The sequence below is a fragment of the Indicator indicator genome, chromosome 2 (genome assembly GCF_027791375.1).
Source record: "Indicator indicator isolate 239-I01 chromosome 2, UM_Iind_1.1, whole genome shotgun sequence".
NCBI lineage: Eukaryota > Metazoa > Chordata > Aves > Piciformes > Indicatoridae > Indicator > Indicator indicator.
In genome coordinates, this window is record NC_072011.1 from 24,310,889 (window position 1) to 24,332,578 (window position 21,690).

A 21,690-nucleotide genomic window follows, 5' to 3' on the forward strand; every position below is an offset into this window, starting at 1 on the left:
CTGTCTTTGCACGAAACCCGTTTGCTCTGGAATAATTTTATCCCTTGAATTCCATGGTAAATGTTAATAATCATGGTAGTCATGATAAATCATCTCCATAAATTACCTGATGAAATGATTGAGATTTTATTTTGGTTAATATATAGTCTAATTCAAAGGATGAAACATGTATACACTAGTGCTGCAATACTAAAGTTGCAAATTCAATGATGAAAATACAGGAACTTAGAAGTCACATAATGTTTCAGTACCTCGAGTCATAGTTCAGACAGTCAGCTTAGTGTTGCTTTCTATTCTGGCCTGAACCTATATCCATCTTTAGGGGAGGTCAAAACGTGGAATACTTGAAAGTTGGTTTCAGAAAGGTGATGACTATGTTTTATACAGCATATTTTTTTACTCAGAAATGCATGAAAGCCATTCTGAACAAAGTCTGAAACTCTTAGAAAGCTTTTGTATATGCTATGGATCTTACAAATAACACAGTCGAGATCACTGGGATTGATCAGTTTCTTTTATTTAACCCACCCTCCTATGCTTCTGGGATAATAGGAATAGTTAGACCATCCACTTTAGCTGTTATTTACCTCCTCAGTCCCAAACAGACAGAAACCTTCCTAAACAACTTCAGAGTGTTCCCTGACGAATGAGATAAGCAGAGAACTGCTTAAGCTGGCAAGTGAAAAAATCAGAGGAAAAGGGTTCAGAATGCTGTGTCAGTCAAGCAAATAATCAGGCATAATATATTACCTTGCATTTTATCACCTGGGCTGTATTTATAATGCATCTGGAAATCCTAGCGATCTCTCGTCTCAGTGGAAGGTACTAAGTAGGGCAGCCCAAAGCTATGTGATACATGAACATCAGTGGTGCTCTGATTCTTTGCAGAAGGATGTGTGAATCATACAAAACCGACAAGGAACAAAGGCTCTCTAAAATCCCATAGAATAGACAAGTTTTGCTCAGTTGAATGTCTCTGGGAAGAGAAAAGAAGGGAAAAATGAGAGGACTTGTTAACCTTTGCTGTCTAGATTTTCATAGTGCTTCTAGAAATTCCAGCACTGTCCTTTATGGTTCTCTACTATTTTGGACTAGAAGGGTTTCAGAAGTAGTGTAATTCACAACTAAAACCCATCACTTCTTCTGAATTACCTCATAGTGGTGCTAAATGTATGGAGGCTACCTCTTCTGTAGTTGCTCAGCAGAGAATGTCTCATAGATCTCAGCTCCCCAATGCAAGGATCATAAACTGACTTCCTCAGCTGGCTGTATAGCTAGAGAGCCTGCTGCTGCCAGGAAAGTAGATTAGCTCATATTATTCAACAGTTATTTCAAGTGCTGTATGCTTTGTTTCCTGGTATGGAAATGTCTTAAAATAAGATTCAGTTGAGGAAAAGGAAATGCAAAACAATTATAATGACAGGGGCTAATAAGACTCTAATGAGAATAAAAACCTCTGAACGCATTGAAATGATGTCTGATGGCAGATGATTAACTCTTTAGATTGTTTTATACTGTAGAAACTGTGTAAGAAGGTCAGAAATCATTATGTTCACAATGAGGTACAGCTTTTGTAAAATTAAGGTGTAAAATAAAACCTGCCACACCGCTGTTCACCAGAACCAAACCATCAGGATACACCTCGAAACTCACCTTGAGAAGTTGTAGCTGCTAAATTGTTCCAGATGATTCAGAGGAAAAGGAGGAAATGAATCCCATAAGCATTTATACGTATCAGTAACTGTTCTTCTAGGGTTGTCCCACTGATTTCACCATGCCTATTATATAAGTGATCTGATGTGTATAAATGTTTGCAGGGATTAACATTAAACTAAGATTAAAATTTTCTCATGGCTGCTTATAACTCCATATAGCTGATGCAGCAGCCAGGAACTGCTGGGGTAAAACGAATGTGTCAGCTACACTGTTCTTCTGTGACTACTCTCACTTTATAGAAAGAGCTGTTGGAAGGAGGAGCAATGGACAAGAGCTGTAGAAAATATCCCTAGGCAGGAAAGTTTGATATAGATCTCACAGATGTTTTCTGATGGGTTAATGCAGCTGTTGTAAGGCAAATATAGAAAGAATCTCAGATGTACAATTAGATAATTTAAAATATATAGTCTGGAACTTTCCCCCCCCCCCTTTTTTGTTTTCTGGGATGATGAAAATAAATGGCATCACTTTTAAAACACTTTAATGTAAGCAAGTGTTCAAACTTGTAAGATGACACACTAAATTATACCATCCAGCACACACAGCAACCATGCAAATATGCTCTGGGTCTACAGACACGATTTCAGAGGATAGGTCTTAATTCTTCAGGGGAGGTTTTTGAACACAGGATTACCATATTGAACACAAATACAAACAAGCACTGAAATGATCTTGTTCTTATTTATTAATATCCCACAGCTTGTCACTGACAGTTGGGGAAAAAATTACAGTGTGATTTAGCAGGAGCTGAGCTAGCTTCATAAAGCAAACTTCCTGTGTTACTGATAATTTCAAATAGCACTAAATTCAGTGCAGCTTATTTTTACAGGTCTAAAGTCAGCTCTGTGGAAGACACAAGCTACTGTAGCCAGATTGTTACAATACATATGTTGACTCAGAAATATTTCCAGTCTCTGTATCCAAGAATAGTCATTTCTATGTCAGTACCTAGGTACCTGTGAATATCAGACAGTGGTTTTAGCTATGCCCAGCTTTACAGACACTAAACCCACAGACTGGCTTTACATAGTAAAATCATACTCCTTTAAGCACAGCTGAGGTTTACACTTCTCTTATGTGGGTCATGTAATTTTAAAAATGGCAGTGTTACACACAGTTGCTTTTTAGGACAGGAAGTATGAAGAGAAAAAAAAAAGTCATACCTAGTTGAAGTGATAAAGTAATAATCCCAGGAATGTTTCTGACCTCATGCTACTCTTACTAATAAATATTCCTATAATAGCAATGAGTTAATGACATCAGGCCCTGTGTGATCTGATGTGCAGCATGTGAGGTGACAGTGTTCAGACAGAAATACTGTACCTCCATCAAGTTAGCTGGCTCCTGTTATAGCAGAGGTGTTAAACCATGCTGCTGAACAAGCTCTTGGCAGCTATCATGTGAGCTTCTGAACTGAATGAATCACAGTGGTAACAGATGATTGAACTGGGGTATATACAGTGAGACTCCTTAATTCCTTTCCGAGGTTCACACTTCAAATCAATTGCAGCAAAGCTCAAACTGTATTACACTGAAAACCGAGTTTCATTTCTTTCAAAAAACACTCCAACCTGATCTTCTGTGAAAGCAACAAAACTATAGATGGAAGAGTCTGCATATTTCCAGGTAGAAATATATCTTGGTATTTTATTTTGACTCTGGAGTAGCTAGTTGCAATATCTGCATAAGAAAGAAATGGTGTTGGATTTCTACCAGGTATTAGATTCAGGTATTTATTCTTCATGTTTTAATCACATTGCAGAAGAGTATTTCTAATCTGTGACTGAGAAAAAAAGAAAATTACATTTTCAGCACATTTAACTAGATCTAGACTAACTATACCTAACAGGCTGCTTTCTAGTGTCTACTGCTGAAAGAAGGATGATACCTAATTAAATTTGCTTTTACTTTTAAATGGCTTTTAGTAGAATCAAAGTAAGTAACTTATTGGAAGGAAAAACTACATCTACAAAGCTGTTTCCATTGACAATTTTATTTCTGGAAGTAGTTTACAGTTTATTATTACTTTTCATTAGCTAACAAAAAAGAGAACACATTGTGCTTGCATAACATTCATAACATGAACTAGAAGTTTGGCTTTGTGATAGGTACTGGGAGAAAAAAAATCTGAAAGATATTCTTATAACATACTCAATGACCTGCATGGTCCCATCTTTCTCACTCTTCATTAGAATTTTTTGTACATAGAAAAGAGCTGTAGAACTCACAAATGGCTAAAGCACAGCTGCATAGACAGACCTGTCTGATGCTTGTGATGAGGATAAAGGGATAACAGAATCTATGTCCTGGGAATAGATAGAAATCTAAAGGGTAGTTGCAGTAGAAATTTTAAAAAGTTACTTAGAAGATCTATTTTTGTTACTAATATGTTATTGCCATCTGTTAAATTTTTATTTAAAAGTATATACACTGATATAATAGAAGGCATGCTGATGAAATAAAAAGCAATTCCTAAGCAATTGCAGTATTTGCTAAAAATATAAACCCACAAAAGACCATTCTGAAACTTCAGAAAACAGAGGTTATACTAAAATAAATGCATCCACTTTGCCTCTTGCATGTTTTTTTAAACCTAGTATTTAGAGTCATGATTTTGCCACATCAGACAATAAAATGCATCCATGTTACTAATCTTTTAATTCTTTTTTTTTTTTTTTTACAGATTAAGGCATCATATATTGTGATGTCAGTTTCACTTTTGTGTCTTCTTCTATCCCAGAGTGAACAATTTTGTTTATTGATTTCCATGCACCTGTTCAATAATGATATGTTTAGATTCTCAAGCCAGCAGATGTGGGCTTTGAAATAAAAGAACATTAAGAGAAGACAAAAATACTTAAAATAATTCCATGTATATAATTTAAGACCTCTGTAACTTCTTTAAATTTTGTCTTTGCTAAATATTATCTCTGTATGTGCTCTGACAGTCTTATGCCATCTGCTGTTTCCTGTACTATCAGCTCCATATATTCCTGCATCTCTTTTCTTTCCCAGTCCCCTCCAGGCCATTCATAAACCTCTCCTCTTACAATTTTTTCCATGATCCCGGAAGCTATATTGCTCACTATGGCCTACTGCAGACAAAGAAGTGCCAGTGTATCAAACTTAAAGCCTTGCTTTTCTTGGCCAGTGGTCTGTAGTTTTAGCATATTCTCCATGGTATGCCACAAGAATGTGATACAACCCAATATGCTGGGTTGGCCTAAAGGGAAAGGGGAGAGGCATGCAGGGAAGCTTTTTCCAGATCTTGTTTGAGAGGATGAAGTGAACCCAACTTTGTTTCAGGAAATAATCATATTTACAGGAAGTAGTGGCAGTGAGCAGTCCCCATTTCCATCTTTGCCAAGGGCCCTTAGAGGATGACTGCACATCCACACCATCATGCTAGCACATCTGTGGCAAAACATAGTATTAGACTTTTCTCCTAGTTTATGAAAACCCTGTGCTTCTAACATAGCCTGTTTTGACTGAATAAGCAAAGAAGCTGAAAAACGCTGCTGTGATTGCTAAATATAAAGGCTTCTCTGTACTGCAAGTAGCTAAAGAGATGGTGTTAGATGATGATCTATAGCATAGCTGAAAGGAGTGCTAAAGAGCTTTTGCAATGAAACTATTCCATCAGGCCCATGTTACTTGCAGTCATAGTAAAAAAATTAGTAGATCATGTGAAATAAGTAGATTTTCTTTAGATTTAGACAATTTATGTTTTTATGGAGATGACAACTAATTTATTAGGTTAACACTTCAGAATTTCTAATGTTGACATTACTCATCTATAGTTTCTAGGTTTTGTTCACCATGACAGATTAGTAGGACTGTACTGTATGTATCCTCCTTTTGAGCTGCTTTTCAAGCTTGGGCTCAGGCATTTGACCAAAAATTGTGAAGATGCTAAATACTGAGGGGTTTTTTTCCATTACATGAGGCAATGTTAAGTAATAATTTCACACATAAATGGTGAATGTCTTGATGTTTAAATGAGGTCATCATGAGGGTCTTAACCTATAGAAAACAGGGTTTTCCTGCATAATGTTATTCATCTGGTCCCACATTTTAGTGCATGTATTTACTAAGATTATATATATATGTAGAAGTATCTTCTATGTTTCAGCTTTTTTTTTTTTAATCTTATTTCAATGGACTTGTTAAAAATCAATTTGTAGACTTTTCTTGTACAGATAAATGCTTTATATCATGAACAGTGACTTTACAACTGAGCTTTAGTATTAGGCTAGAAATATGTGTAAATTTATTGTACAGTTAATTTAATAAAGGAACTGTGCATAAAGCAGAATCTAGCATTGATTGCAGTCCAAGCCAGTATTTCAATCTTGAGAAAAATCATATACATTATTTGTACACATATTACTGATGCCAGGGTTTGCTGCTGTAAAACAAAAGATGAGCCTCTCAGTCACCAACCGTAACAATTAAATAACTCACGGCACTTTTCTGCCTTTGAAGGGCGTTAACATCGGCATTCTTGCCAAGCTGTAGTTAGGAAACAGTATTTTTCCTCCATTTCGAAAGGGTAACATTGCTCAGTCCTCTGTTAAGGTTCGATAACCAGCGCTGCTGGAGACTTTAGAAAGACCACGTTATTAAAATGAAATGTTACTCTGTAAGCAGCAGAATAAATTATGTTGGCTTCCCCGTTCCCTCCCCCCCACCCCGTCCGCCACCCTCCGTTCGCCCCCCGCTAAACTATAAGCAACCTTGATCATTCTTCCATGGAAAGCCTTTCATGACTTCGACCTATTTAAGAGAAGGTGGCGGTAGTCATCCTCAGCACGCGTTGGCCATCATGCAAGTAGGCTGCAAGAAGCTGGTACCTGCTGACGGGAACCATCTTTCTCTCGGTAACTAGATTTTTCTATATCCCTGGCTGCTGAAGTTGTGGAAACTTGCAGTTTTTGAGACCCAGTCACCCGCAGTGCACGGCAGTGCGTAACGACTAACAGCTCTATCACGGGTGGGGTGAAAGCCAGGCGCCAGCTGGCGGGGCGACAGCTCCTGCCGCGTCCCCATCCCTGCCTGGCGCCGGGATAAACGCGGCCCCTCCCGGGTGCCGTCGTACCCTTCCGACCCCACGGAAAAACCCCCCCCCCCAAAAAAAAAAAAAAACCCCAAAAAAAAAAAAAAAACCCAAAACCAAAATCAACAGGGATACGCCGCAGCGCGTTTTATGCCCACAGCCTGCGAGAGGCTGCCCAACGCCAGGGAAGCGGGCGGGATAGCCCACGCCTCGCCTCGCCCCGCTCCCCGCCCGCGCGGCCGGGCAAAGAGAGCGCCTCCAGCTCGGCCGGTCCCTCCTCGCACGCCGTAGCGATGCTCCCGGCTTCTCTACCCTCCTAGGCTCTTTTCAAGATGGCGGCCGCGAGATCGGCCTTGCGCGGTGGGGTTTCTGCAGCTGGGTAGAGATCCCCCTCCTCGCTTTCCTCGCTGCACCCCCGGCGCCGTAGCGGGCCAGGCTGGGCCGTGCACTGCGTTCCGCCGTCATGTCGGCCTCCGTGCATGCATGAGAGGCGGTCATTGCGCTGGTCTCTGCTGCCGACGCCATGGAGGAGTCGCCGCCACCGGGGAGGTCAGTACTCTGCGCTGCCAAATAGGGAGCTGCGTGCGGAGGGCAGCTCAGGCCTCCTGCTGCCAGATTGTATGGCGAGGCCGGGGTTAGGGCCGGGTCGGACCGCGAGTAGTGAGCGCCAGACGTCTCTTGTGTACTGCGCGGGTGCAGCCTACCTCGCCCGCCGCTGGCGGGGCACGGCTGGACACGGCGTCGGGAGCTCTGCGTTGCGGGGGGTGCGCTCCTGGCTTCCCCACCCTCTCGGTCGCCTCGCGATGCAAAAACTCCAGCTACTGCTGCTACTTCAGCGCTTTCATAAAGCGCCCGCCGTGTGGGAAAGTGCTTCGATAAAAAAATCTCTAGTGGCTGCGGTGGGTAAGGCAGTGTGTTTGTGGGCACTTTGCAATTAAAAACAAGTGGTTTTGTTTTCCCCTAGCTGAGCAGCAAGAGCGAAGGAGTGTTTCTGGGCACTCGCAAGAACAGCTCTGGTAGAACACTTTTGCTGGGAGTGCGGGCCGGCGCCGATTGTTGGGAAGCGTGCTGAAAGGAGGGGAGGTAGCTGTTGGAGCCCCCCGCGGGGCTGACGGAGTGTGACCTATGCTCGTTGACTTGCGAACTGCAGCGATAAAAGACCTGCCTTCTAGAAGGCTATCCTGTGTTTATAGCAGCGGTGCTCAAACCTAGGTAGGTAGGTTTTCTCTGGCGCACCGATAAAGCAGCACGATCTTGGAGTATCGCTCCTGCCAACGTTGCAATCGTTATTTGTCAGAAGAGGCAGATAAAAGAACGCAACAACAAACGGGCCACAAAGACGTTTAGTGCTTTGATGCCTCAAGCTTTTTGCAACTGCTGGTTACCTCCTGAATCTGCTGACCTGCAGATTGTTTTTTTGCAAGTCTCCATCTGTACCGTGCTGAGAGATGAGGATGCAAATTACATCATGGTTTAGTGCTTCCAAGTAGCTGTAGAAATGTTGCATAAGTCCGAGTTATTAATTCCCTGGCAATTATTTCTCCTTTTAAAATAACATCCTGTTGATGCACTTCACTTCTCACTAGGAGGCATTTTTTAGAAACGCTTGTGTGATCTATTAGTGCTGTGCAACAGTAGTCAGGCGTATTGTATTCCAGATGTGCTGTGCAAGAAAGCTTTGTGCTTTCCCATTCCTGAGATCCTTCTTGGGTATTGCAAGCTACTGTTCTGTACTGATGTAATAAAAGGGAAGTGGTGATGCACTGCAGTTTGGATTGAAGATATGATGTTGAACAATGTCTGATTTGAGTTTTAATTAATGTATTTTCATGATTTCTTTTTCTTAAGTCATGACAATACCAAAAGCAGAAGATAAATAACAGTTAATTGTATTTAACAGAAGTATTATGAAATATAAATGCCAGGATGGCAAGTAAATTAGTAAGCTTCCAAGTTCCTTTTTATAGTATCTTACAAAGAGTAATAGTGCAGGTTAAGCAGAAAGTAATTTAAAATTAAGTTTGAACAACAGCATGATCCTAGACTTGGGTTGTCTTCATATAGAAGAGTAATCTGTAGTGCCTGAATGGAAAACACCCAGGCATTTCCTGTCTAGGGCCATTTCTGACCTCTGCTGGATTCTGCATATTAAAAGACAGTTTATATGAGTCGGATGTGGGTGTGGATAGTGTGGTGGCAACTTCACCCAGCAAATGAAAATTGAATTAGTTATTTCAGAGTGAGTGGGTGGGTGGGAAGGAGATGTCTCAAAACAATTAGCTTGCCTTAATTTGTACAGGATAATTCATGTACTTCACTGTGATTCATTTGTGTGTATTGTCTGTATCAGCTTCACATCTGCTTTAAAACACAACTGCTTCTCTGGCTTTATGTAGTGCTTGCTTTTTCTTAATAGAAAGGTATCTGAAGCTTTTTCAGCATGATTAAAGTTGTTTTAAATTTTGGAGTTATTAGGTGTTTAGTTTTGCATTTGTGAGGTCAGAATCTTGTTGAAATCAGTGAGACCCTGTGTGGGCTTTGGAACTTGAAATCCATTTGGTGGCAGATAGCTTCTAATCCTATTTGTAGAGTATGAGTATGTTTTTATGATAAAGAGTTCTGGCTACCGTTGAAGTGCATTGGTATAATAAGTTAAATTTAATTGTGTTGGAGAATTGCTCATTAGTGATACACCTACATTTGTTTAAAAAAGAAAATTTATTATCTTTGTGAGACTGCCTTATGTGTTAGAAACGTGTCTTTGTGTAATGATTCCGTTTTGTCAGAATATAAATGTAGCGGTGCATTTTGTAAATCTAAAGCAAGCATACAGTATATTCATGGCTTTTTTCGAATTACACAGTCCTTAGTCCAAAGAGTTTGATTGAGAATTGCTCACCAAAAGCAAACTGTTTTCCTGGGGCTTCCTTTCTGTCTTGAAATATACGCTTTGGGGTGGGAAGAGAAGGTAGGCAGCCCTAAACTAAAAAAAAAAACCCTATAAGCAGATGTTGATTTTGAGATAGGATTGCAGTTGGACACTGGACAGCCTTGCAGTGTGTATGGATAAATGAAAAGATGAAAGATTTTGAGAAGAATACACATCTAACTATTGTTCGTTGTAACACAGCAAGCACAGTTTTCAAGATACGATGTTACCACTTATGTAATTTAGAACACTAGTTAAAACAGGTACCAGTTTGGTGCTTCTTGGTTATGGCCTATAGGCTTTAAATTTTTGGAGCCAAATTTTAGGCTTTCCCAAAGATTTTCTGACAAAAAATCCATTCCAAATTGAAATGAAGCCTTAATCTTTTCCTTCTTTTGGGGTGCCAATTTTGGTGACACTGCAAAGGCATGAAGAGCCATAAGGCTTCTCTAACTTGTGCTTTGCTTGTATGTAGCCCTCTTCTGGCATACATCCAGTGCAAGGGTTGAAGGAAGGAGCGAGGCTGTGAATAAAGCTTTACAGAATTGTGAATAATGTGGAGGCTTCCTCTATGCTGGGGAATTTTTTAGTGGTCTGTCTATCAGATTTGTTTCATTGATGATGTCAGTGAATTTGGCTGTCAGTCTGTAGCATCTGTTGTTTGGGGAAAGCCTGAAGTCATGTCATGAATTGCGCATAACCTGTTTCCCTCTTTGCCCAACTATCGTGTATGACTGATAGCGTATCAACAGTGAAAAAGTTTAAAATTATTAACTTAAGGTCATAGTTTCAGTGGGAAGCTTTTTTTGTTTTTTTTGAGGTAAGATGTAATCTCTGTCCTTCATGTATTGCATTTTCTTGTTTACATGTGCAAGACTGCGATGAATGACTGATTGCTCCACCTATGTGCAAACAGACATGAAGTGCTAGTTGAGATGTCTTTGGTATTTGTAGTAGCAGTCTGCGTTGTGTGGCTGCTTAAGTTGTTTTTATGTCTGTTAATTAGTGCTGTCTATGTCAAGGTTGGTTTTACTATTATGTAAGCTACTGATATTGGCCCTTGGCCTTTGTGGAATGCAAACTGTGTGGTGATGAAAAACAGATCTACTGAACTTAAAAGAAAGGATAAGGGTTATACAGTAATTTTTATTTTAGGGTGTGAACTGCAATTTTTAGAGGCTATAAAGATTTAGTTTCCATGACAACCAAGTTGTATACAAACTATTCTTTTAAACTGTATGTAAAGTAGATTTAGAAGACAATTGTTTGTACTACTCACTGCTAGTCAAGTAGTAGGTTGGCCTCTGTCATCACAGGAAGATAACAGCTGTCTCAGCTCTTGAGTTCTTCAGCTGTGTGGTTGGATGTGCTGTTGTATAAGTCATCTCTTTTTGCAGGGCTATTCTCTCCTTTTCTTCTGCTCTCAAGTGTTAACTGCATTGATGGCATGTTTAGCCTGTAATTTTTTAAACTAAATATTTGAATTAAAAAAACCCAAACAACAGGTTAGAAACTTATTTATTTAAAGAGCCAATAATTGGTCCATGCTCATCCTTGGCCACCTTCAAACATAACGCCAAACCAGAATGTTTGCTCTTAATGCTGAAGTTAGAGCATTACCGAGTTGTCAAATATTCACACATGTCCAGTCTGAGAACTCAGTATGTAAGATCACATCCATCTCCTGTGAACCTTGATCAGATTTTTTTTCTGGATCCAGACAAGATGGGGTATAACATTTTTGCCCTAATGAATGTCTCCTGCTGTCAGGGTGTAGAAGGAGGAAATTAATTCTATTCCTTCTGTGTTCTGCTAGCATTTAATAGTATCAACTGTTGCATGTTGCTTTTAATATGGTATACAGAAATGAAATGTATATGAAATTTTCTAGTTATGTCCTTAATCCAGGCCCCAGGGAGAGTCTGCCTGGCATAATGGACCCTCTGTTCCTGTCAGAAGGGAGCAGCCTCCAACTATAACCTGTGTTTTCCTCCTCGTGGGTGTGATCATGATATTGAGGGGAGGTCCATCCAGACTCGTTAATATAGATATTTCGTAAGTAGCTCTTAATTAAATACAGTTTCTTTTTTGGGTGTGTAGCTTGACACTTCGGGATCTAATTTCTGTAACTGCCAAGAACTTTACTGCAGCACTTACCCTTTGGATTACACTGTGATACATAATGCTCAACTATCATTGCTTTTGTGATGAAGGCACTTTGCTCTCACTTAAAAACAATTTTTACAATTAAAGTGCTCTTCTTGGAAAGTTAAGTTTCATTTTTTATTTTTCCACATTTTACCCCCAGATGATTTAGGGTATAGTTGAGGTTGAAAAAGTAGTGCTAAAGATGAAGCATGGTAACTGGAACCAGTTAATATTTTGACATTAGTTGTTCTCAAGCATTGAAGAGAAGATAGCTGGATACCAGCTGGGCTGTTTGAAGCTCTCTCTGCTCTTCTTTCTGTAGTTCTAACTTGTGCTTCACCTGGTAAGCTTAAATGTGAATGCGGAAACCTTACAAACCTGTGAACATTTTCATCCTTTCTTACACTTCATAGAGCATTGTCAGAATTAAATAAGTCTGTTATTCTTTGTTATTGACATTACATATGTCATGGTTTTAATCAAATAATCTAGTTGTGAATGGTGGGGAAAAAAAGCTCAGAGATGACTGTACATGTATATTCTATAAATGCTTTTGTGTCACAACTTGCTTTTGCATAAGAACTTATAATAATCCAAGATGGAAAAGTCAGTTAACCTTTTCTGTTTCCAAATTTGCTAGTAGAAATAACAGGAAGTTCTGATTATTATTTTTTCTGAGATGAGAACATGAAGAACTGCCAAAACTGTTAGAAGAGCTCTATATTTGTGTGCTTTTTTTTCCCCAATACTTATTTCTAGTTGGAGTAACTTGGAGAAGAAAAATTATTTCTTTAGATAGTGTAAATAGATTTCAATAGCTCTGTTTGCAATAAAAAGATACTATGAATGCTAATTTGAATTCTGCTTTACTTACTTTTAATTCATTGTTTGACAAGTTATGTCTTTTTGATGTGTGCCATATTTTTTATAGTCAGCCAAAAGGTGCTTCAATATCTCTCCACTGTTTCAGTAGCCTTTGTTGTATTTTTCTGTGACACTATGTTTTTCTGTTTTGAATTTAATAATTAAGCACTTGGAAACTTCTGCCCAAGGATATAGGCAATTAGTGGGGGAAGTGTCAAAATACTAATTTACAAAACTGATTGATAGTTTCCAGATCTTGAGAAGCAGATGATTTTGTTTGAATTTCTGTCTGAAAATTGATGTTTCTAGTCAGTACAGTAGTGCTGTAACAAACTTTGTAATGGAGGGAACTAGCCACAGTCAGACATGTGCTTGAGAGCTGCTGTAGAAGTGAAGTGTGTTCATACTTGCTGGGTCCTTCTGTTCTAATTAAACATCTTAAATAAGAGTTACTGAAGGGGAGAAGGTTTCATCGGCAATCAAATTAAGATTAACTGTTTGGATCTAAGCTTTACATTAGTCCTTTGCCCAATAACGACTGTTTTTTTTCTTGTAGATTTCTGCAGAAATAGTGATTGTTCTGTCACAGTGAAGTCTTGCTGCACACCACTGTTGATCTTGGAGCAGAAATGCATGCTTTGTACTTTTGGGCCTTGCTGATCTGGTGGTTTGTGTGTTTTTTTTTTTTCTTTTCTGTGTGTGTGTGTTTGGTGCTATACTATTAGCAGGGCTGTTGTAGTGTAAACCCATAGTTTGCAGGCAAGTGGCCAGATGTAGGTCAGGGCTTCACAGCAGCATTGTGTGTTTACATTTGTGTAGCCATGCTGCAGGTTAGTCTTCAAAGATAAGGTGTAAATACTGAACAAGGCATGGATATTACAGGGCTACTATTACACTGCTGCAAGGAAAAAATTGTATTACTTTTTCAGCTGACCCAGACTAGAATTTACTACTCTCATCTCCTAAAGTCACCCTCTTTGCCCCCACCCCAACTAGGAATATTTGACATATGAGACTTGCTAGTATAACATTAAGTACTTTTGGTTGCCTAATAAAGTGTTTGAAGTTGGAAAAATCCTTCTAACAAATATATTCCAGCTAAGCTGAACTGTTTCGACAGCATGATTGAGGAAGCAGGGTCAGTACTTTTGATTATTACCTGTGCATTTTGAGGGCTTTTGGTGACTTCTGACACTGTCAGTGGAAAGCACAAAGGTCAGTCAAGTTATATGTCACTTCAGCTGCAGCCAGAAGAGAGTGACTGAGGTCTATTTCACGTTACATGCAATTGTGTTGAAGCAGCAGGTTGCTTTCCTTCCCTCTGGTCTCTCCTCAAGAGGAAGCCAAGCTTCTCCACTGCCTTCTTTTTGGACCTAGCTGTCACATGCCTGTAGAGTTTTCACTTCAGCTTTTTGATCTTATGGGTAACTGATGCACGAAAAGTGAATGTGTTTGTTTTTTCTCACCAAATTGGTGACGGAGTTCATATGATTGTTGGGTTCTCTGCAGAGGAGACAGGGATGTACAAGGAGACAAGGTGCACTGGAAAGGATTCCTCTTTTTGTGTCATCTTACTGTGTCTATATTCTTGGTAATTTCTGACATTCTTCATCTCTGTTGAAAATTGTGTGAATAAGCTTCATTACATTTCATAATTGATTTTAGAAGTGTTTTAACATTACTTAATTTTTTTGTGTGCTCTTAGCTTCTCTGGTGTAAGTCGTTCTGAAAACTTAGTCTGTAAAATTTTGATCTACAGACTTACTGAAAACCCTACATTTTTCAGCTAGCATTAGCAGTAAATGGTAAAACTATTCTCTAAGTAAATTTTCCCCCACTGCCAAGTACCGCCTCTTTTCTCCCCAGCATGCTGATTGTTCTTTCCTAGAGTATAGAGACAACAGATCACATATTTTTCTCCCCTGGTTCCTCTGGGAGAAAGTTATGTACAGCTGAATTTGAATATTTCTTTAAAACTGAAATTGTTATGCTGATACTATTTCTTCCTTAAAATATTAGTTTGAGGTGCTTAGTGAATACAGAAAAGCCCTACATTTCTGCTTACAATGTTGTTTTAAGAAAACAACATGGAATATTTTTAGGTTTCTTCAGAATACTTCAAGGCATTGTCTTTAGCATCTGTCTCCTTCAAACTTCCTTCTAATTTTAACGTAAGTTGCAAGTTTTTTTTCCATTTACTTTAACCTTGATGTTGGTGTGCCTTGCATGATACCCGCTTTTGTGGTTTGAGAAATTGGAGAAAGGTTGAATGTGACCCTTATAAATATGTATGTCTTAACTTTCAGAAGAGGTGGTGAATGGATGCATTTACTAGATAGGATTAGCTACATTCTGCAGAAGGGAAAAATAGTGCAGATGGTTAGGGTAGTTATAGGGATACACAAATTGAGTTCAAGAAGGGTGGCTGAAAAACAGGTCCTGAAAAATGAAAGACATTAGCAATTGTGCTTTTTAGTTATCAACTAAAGGAAGTAACTTGTTGCAAGGGTAGCAAGTGGTCTGGAGAAACAATATTTTTATTTTATTTTATGTTATGCTTCCTTCCTTGTCTTTACAGACGTTGTACCAGAAGAGATGCTACTTTGAAGTTCCCCTTTTCCACCAAGAGATTGTTGTTAGGTGTTTTTCTGCTGGGCTTTGTCAAGTTAAGTTATTTAGGTGCCTCTTGTCTACAATAAAGTAATGTCTAAAAGATCATTGTGAGCTGGAAACTTGGAACACTGTGGCTTTTGTTACTGCTCTCTCCTCCAGCTCAAAGTTGCTTTCAGTGCTTTTTGTTATACTGGTGGATGTGACATGGGTCCTTGCCCTCTTGTTGTCTCTAAAATTTGGGAAGATGGCACATAAACAAATACTTCTTCCAATTCCTTACCCAAACCATTTACCAAGCAGTTATATTTTCCAAAAGTAATAGAGCTTTGGGTTGTTTTTTTTTTTTTTTTCTTCTTCGTTTGGGGCTTTTTTCGTTGCGTTTTTCTCTGGAGGAAGCTGATTTTGGTGTAATAGAGATGTGATGCTTTTTACAAGTCTGATGGCATTCACCTTTCATAATTTGAGGACTCTTCAGTTCTTGTAAAATTTTTTACACTAGAAGAACTTTAGGAAAGACTGTATCTGTAATGTCTTCAGTTTCAAGTTGAATTTAATTATACTTCATAAGATTTTTAAGAATATATTACCAGGTTTGTAACAGTAAGTCTTACTAATATGTTGGCAGCAAACGCAAGTTATCAGTGAATGAGATTTAACACTGACTGCTCAGAAAAGCTGAACTTAGGCATACAAGATTGAAATGTGAGTAAATAAGGTCGTCTCCATTAGTGTGTGTCGCTATTAGGTTTCAATGTGAACAATTGCTCATTTTTTGAACTGTCTCTGGAATCATAGTCACGATAGGAATACATCACATGTACACATTCAGATGTCCATGCTAGTCACAGAATTCTCCTGTCTCTCTAACCAGGCTATTTCCTGCCCCTACCACTGGCTCTATGCCAGATTTACACTGGATTTATTACCAAAAGAAACATCATGACTTTGATTTGTACAAACTGAACAAATTCTTGCGGTTCTGTTATAAAAAATCGAATACTTTTAAAAATCCAAGATTTTTTTCTTGCTTTTTACTGAAGTCTTCCTCTGGATTGGATTTACAGCCTTCCCTCAAGGTTTTACGTTATTGTTTCTTTTGCAGCCCTTACAGCAGTTGGGACAACTGCTTTAAATGCAGGAGCTGCAACCACTTTTGAGTATTCACAAATGTAGCAGATCTTTAAGGGAGCACTGTGTGCAGTGTTGGATTTATAGTTCTTTTTGCTTCTGGTTTAGCAGGTTTTCAGAACCAAGTCAATTTATTTATGGCTTCCCTCAGAATAGGCACTTTAAGTGATAAAAATATAGGAATGTGTCATTGTTTTGTAATGTTGGAAAATAGCACTAGGCATTTACACTAGATTGCAGTCCTGTACTTCAGCAGAACTTAGAATCATAGAACCAGTCAGGATTGGAAGGGACCACAAGGATCATCTAGTTCCAACCCCCCTGCCATGGGCAGGGACACCTCACACTAGATCAGGCTGGCCAGAGCCTCATCTAGCCTGGCCTTAAACACCTCCAGGGATGGGGCCTCAACCACCTCCCTGGACAACCCATTCCAGGCTCTCACCACTCTCATGGTGAAGAACTTCTTCCTCACATCCAGCCTGAATCTCCCCACTTCCAGCTTTATTCCATTCCCCCTAGTCCTGTCACTACCTGATATCCTAAAAAGTCCCTCCCCAGCTTTCCTGTAGGCCCCCTTCAGATACTGGAAGGCCACAATAAGGTCACCTTGGAGCCTTCTCTTCTCCAGACTGAACAGCCCCAACTCTCTCAGTCTGTCCTCATAGGAGAGGTGCTCCAGCCCTCTGATCATCCTCATGGCCCTTCTCTGGACATGTTCCAGCATGTCCATATCCCTCTTGTAATAGGGGCTCCAGAACTGGATGCAGTACTCCAGGTGGGGTCTCACCAGAGCTGAGCAGAGGGGGAGAATCACTTCCTTTGACCTGCTGGCCACACTTCTCTTGATGCAGCCCAGGATCTGGTTGGCTTTCTGGGCTGCAAGTGCACATTGACAGCTCATGTTGAGCTTGTCGTCCACTAGCACCCCCAGTTCGTTCTGTCTTAGTTTCTTGATTATATTGTCTAATCCTTAGTCTCAGTTTCCCAAAATGCTACAAGTTGATCAGTGAAATTTCTTCTTTTTGCAGTTGTTTCAGGTACTGTTGCATTCTCTTGTGCTGTGCAGACAGGATGAAACCCACTACTGCCCCGCAGAAATTAGAGCTGCTGATTCCAGGGTTGTGTTGTATTGGTTGTTTAGCGGCTCTAACTGGATGTTTGGTTTTCAGTATGACAGATGCAGAGATGTTTACCTAAAAATCCTCTTTGCATTATCAGCAGCTGTGAGGTGATAATAATTTGCAATTATGTCCTTGTCAGAATATTGTTTATCTTCGAAATAGAGGGGTGGCAGCTAAATTTAGGGAGAGCTACCTTAGCTTTGAAAAGGTTTGATTAGTAATGCATAGCACCTGTGTTTCTGCAGCATTTGCTAACTGACTGAATAGGCTAATAAAGCTTTGTCTTCCTACATATTTCAATTATCAAGCTGAATCCCTGGTAGGGAACATGTATTTAAGAAATAGGTTGCCTTTTAAATGAAAGCACTGAGCATCAAGAACAAGTATTGGTAATTTGATGGTGGACCTTGCGCAGGTCTTGCAACTCTCTGTATGGTAATGGCAGAGTGCTGTAGGAGATACTGAGAAAAAGCCTTACTGAAGATATAAGAATGGTGTAATGTCTTGGAAACTGCAGGAAGCAGCTTATGGTGGCAGCCTGTGGAGTGTGCAACTTCCTAACTCTAGTGGTGGGTGATTATCCTGGTTACTGCCTTGTGATTGACTCACTCAAATTTATTGCTTTGTGCTGATAGTCCAGTCAGTTGACCTCAACTGCTTGGATTCTCAGCAAGCTTTTAAGTTGCATGTGGGATGATAAGAAGTGGCTAAAGCTGAGTTAATTATGTAAGTGCCTAATACATTCAGACTTCTGTTTATGAAGATCTGAGGGTAGATGATAAAAAGACAAGATGAAAGATATTTCCCCGTGTGACTTCTCACACTTTTTAAAATGAGCTCTTACTGGTTGTTACAATCTCTGAAAATTTGAATCATACTTCAGTAAAGTGTGTAAAGTTTAAACTGTTTAAGAATCATACCCTTCAGTGTGACTTCAGCCTACTTAATTTTATCATGTCTGTGTGATATTCAGTGGTCTTTTCTTGTGTTAATTTATTTTTAATGAGAAATTACTGTATTTCTCCAAAGGCTCGTGGCCTTTATCAACAGCAACAGTTACTGCAATTTTTGCTCCCTATCCTACTGCTTCAAATTTCATACCTGAGTTTTCTCCCTTTGCTATTTTTTTGTTGCAGTCCTTTGAAAGTCTAGAAGGTGTATTTCAGTTTTCATGGCTGAGCTGGAATTGTAGATACAGTACCAACACTTTGGGTTAAAACAAAATAAAAGGTAAATGGTTGTGTTCTCATTTACATATGTAAATTGAAGAAGTTCTATATTCTATTTCTCAGATTCTAGTTGAAGCCTGGTGTTATATACGATAGTTACTTGTTGAAAACATTCTTGATTATTTATTTTTGTTGCGTTTCAGAGTCAAGATGGGTATTTCGTTTGGGTTGGTTTGTTTTTTTACCATATTGCTCTTGCAACTTTCACAGTATACCTGAGTTGTGTGTCCTGGCTACAGTCTCTTCTGTGTTCCTAGAGTGAAGCTCATGGGAACCATTTTGTTCATTACAAAATTAAGCTGGGACTAGCCTGTCACTAATATGAAAACTATGAAGTTCTGGTTTTCCTTGTAAGCATTAAGTTTAACCTGGCCTTGGCAAATAGTAACTTCAGTTCTCACACTTGTTTTCACTTTCTGGGTGTATGCCTAATTAAGATTAGGATGTTTTACTGGCCATCGGGGAGAAAACCTGCAGTTCTTGGTAACAAACAAAAAATGAGCTTTGATTAATGTTTTCTAACTCTAGTTGCAACAGTATTTAGAAACCAACAATTCTCTATAATAACCAATAGTATACTCTGATTTGGGTTTGCCAGCAGTGCATTTTATAGGTTTGCAGATTTAATTAGACATGCAAACATTAGAAATGCTATGTCAGTAATCTGTTAAAATTGTAATTGGTTTGATACCAGAGGGTTCCTGCTTCTGATCATATATGTCTGGTTTGTCCAGATGAGCAGAACCACCACCAGCATCACTATGCTAATGTAGTTAGAATATGATAGAATGGTTTCAGTTGAAATGACCTTAAAGATCATCTAGCTCCAAACCCCCTGGTATGGGCAGAGACACCTTCCACTGGATCAGGTTGCTCAGAGCCACATCCAACCTGACCTTGAATACTTCAAGAGAGGAAACATCCACATTATCTCTGGGAACCTGTTCCAGTGTCTCACCATTCTATCGGAAAAAAAATTTCTTCCTAATATCAACTCTAAATCTACAGTCTTTCAGTCTGAAAACACTATCCCTCATTCTGTCACTACACTCCCTGATAGGGTCCCTCCAAATCTTTCTTATAGGCTTCCTTTAAGTACTGGAAGGGTGTTATAAAGTATGCCTGGAGCCTTTTTGTCCTCCAGGTTCAACAGCCTCAAGTCTCTGAGCCTGTCCTCACAGGGGAGGTGTTCCAGCCCCATGATTATCCTCATGGCCCTCTGGATCCACTTGAGCAGGCTGATGTGTTTCTTATGCTGGGGGGGCCCAGAGCTGAATGTTAAGTACTCCAGATAGGGTCTCATAAGAGTAGAACAGCACTTCTTTTGATGCAGCCAAAGATACAGTTGGCTTTCTAAGCTGTGGGCACACATTGCTGCCTCATACTCAGTTTTTCATCCACCGATACCCCCAAGTCCTTCTCCACAGACTGCTTTCAATTCACTCATGACCTAGCCTGTATTTCTGTAAGAGATTGCCCTTGCCCATGAGCAGGACCTTACACTTGGGCTTGTTGAAGTTTGAGATTTGCACAGGCTGACCTCTCCAGCCTGTCAAGGTCTCTTTGGATGGCATCCCTTCCCTTCAGTATATTGACTGCACTATACAGCTTGGTGTTGTTAAGGAAATGTATTGAATTTATAATTAAGATATGGCAAATATAAAGATTAATAAAATATTAATAACTTTTTATTAATATGATAAATTGCCAGAAACTATCAAATAGGCTCAGTGTATGGTTATAATATATATTTACAGTGGGAATGTAAAATATTTAGGCAAATATAATAATTTTTAACAATTTTCTACAAACTGGTAGGAATAACAGGGAAAGAGAGAATCCCGGGAAGGGAAATGGCACTCGACCACGGCGGGGGGAGACCATTAAGTCAAAGAGGCAATGAATTAATTACTCACAGCTGATTCCACCCAAGTGGGGAGTGCTGCTGCTGTGTATTAACCATTGAGGCTTTTTGGGGCGCTCTCATGTACCAGGCATGGCTGGTTGCTGGCAGGAATGCCCATGTGGTCTCGGGGCTGGTCTGGCACCAGCAGGACTGTGGGCTGTTTACGACACTTCTCATGATAGGCTCTGGCATCTTCCTGGGTAAACTGAGGCATGGCAAAATTCTAGTTACAAGGGGAAGCGAGGCTTGGCTCTGGCTCCAAGGCTTGTGGCTTCTCTAGCTTGCAGTGATGAGGCTCGTGGCTTCTATCCCAGGCTCTGGACCAGGCAACTCGAGGCAAAGCAGCTTGAGGCAGGTTTAAGCAGGCAAGGCAGGTTCAAGCAAGGCAAAGGCGACTAGAAATCAGCCTGTGTGTTTATCTTGCCTGAGATTCAATTGGGCCAATAGGGCAACTGAAGCCAGCACATAGTTACCCAATGAAAGGGGATTCTGCCAGGCTTTGGCTCTAAAAGGCAGAAACATAGGCATGGTCTGGGAGAAGCAGTGGCCAGTACGTGTGCTCTCAGCCCAGAAGTAGACTTGTTTACCCAGACATGTTGGGGCCTTTCTTTTGTCCCTTGTCCTGCATTACCCCAACTCCTGCAAAGGGAGGGGGGAAGAGAGGGACCATATCTAGACACATGGGGGCCTGTTTGGGTTTGTACTGGGCCTGTTTGGCCCTACCACTGTCAAACTTGTCCATGTCACTGACAAAGATCTTAAACAATGGTGCTCTCAATACTGATGTTCTACTTGAAGAGGTTCTTCATGTAGAACCAAAAGGAAACCAGTGTTTTCACTGTTTTTTTATGATGAGGTAACTTGTCCTCATTTAAACCTGCCTTGGAACTGAGACCTAGTGTAAGTACTGCAGGGTCTGCTCTGCCAGGCCCTGCAAAGAGCATCATCAGCACCCCACCCTGTTCCTTGCCAGGCCA

At 40.0% G+C, this 21,690-nt stretch overlaps 1 protein-coding gene across 1 annotated transcript in view; it reads left to right on the top strand.

Moving 5' to 3' along the window:
- Positions 1–3,318: 3,318 nt before the first annotated feature.
- The window catches only part of MAP3K4 (mitogen-activated protein kinase kinase kinase 4), an 82,596-nt gene continuing 64,224 nt past the window's right edge, over positions 3,319–21,690 (top strand). The window contains 3 exon segments of the mRNA XM_054396640.1: positions 3,319–3,432; positions 7,156–7,671; positions 7,737–7,827. Coding sequence (XP_054252615.1) covers positions 3,319–3,432; positions 7,156–7,671; positions 7,737–7,827 — 721 coding nt within the window.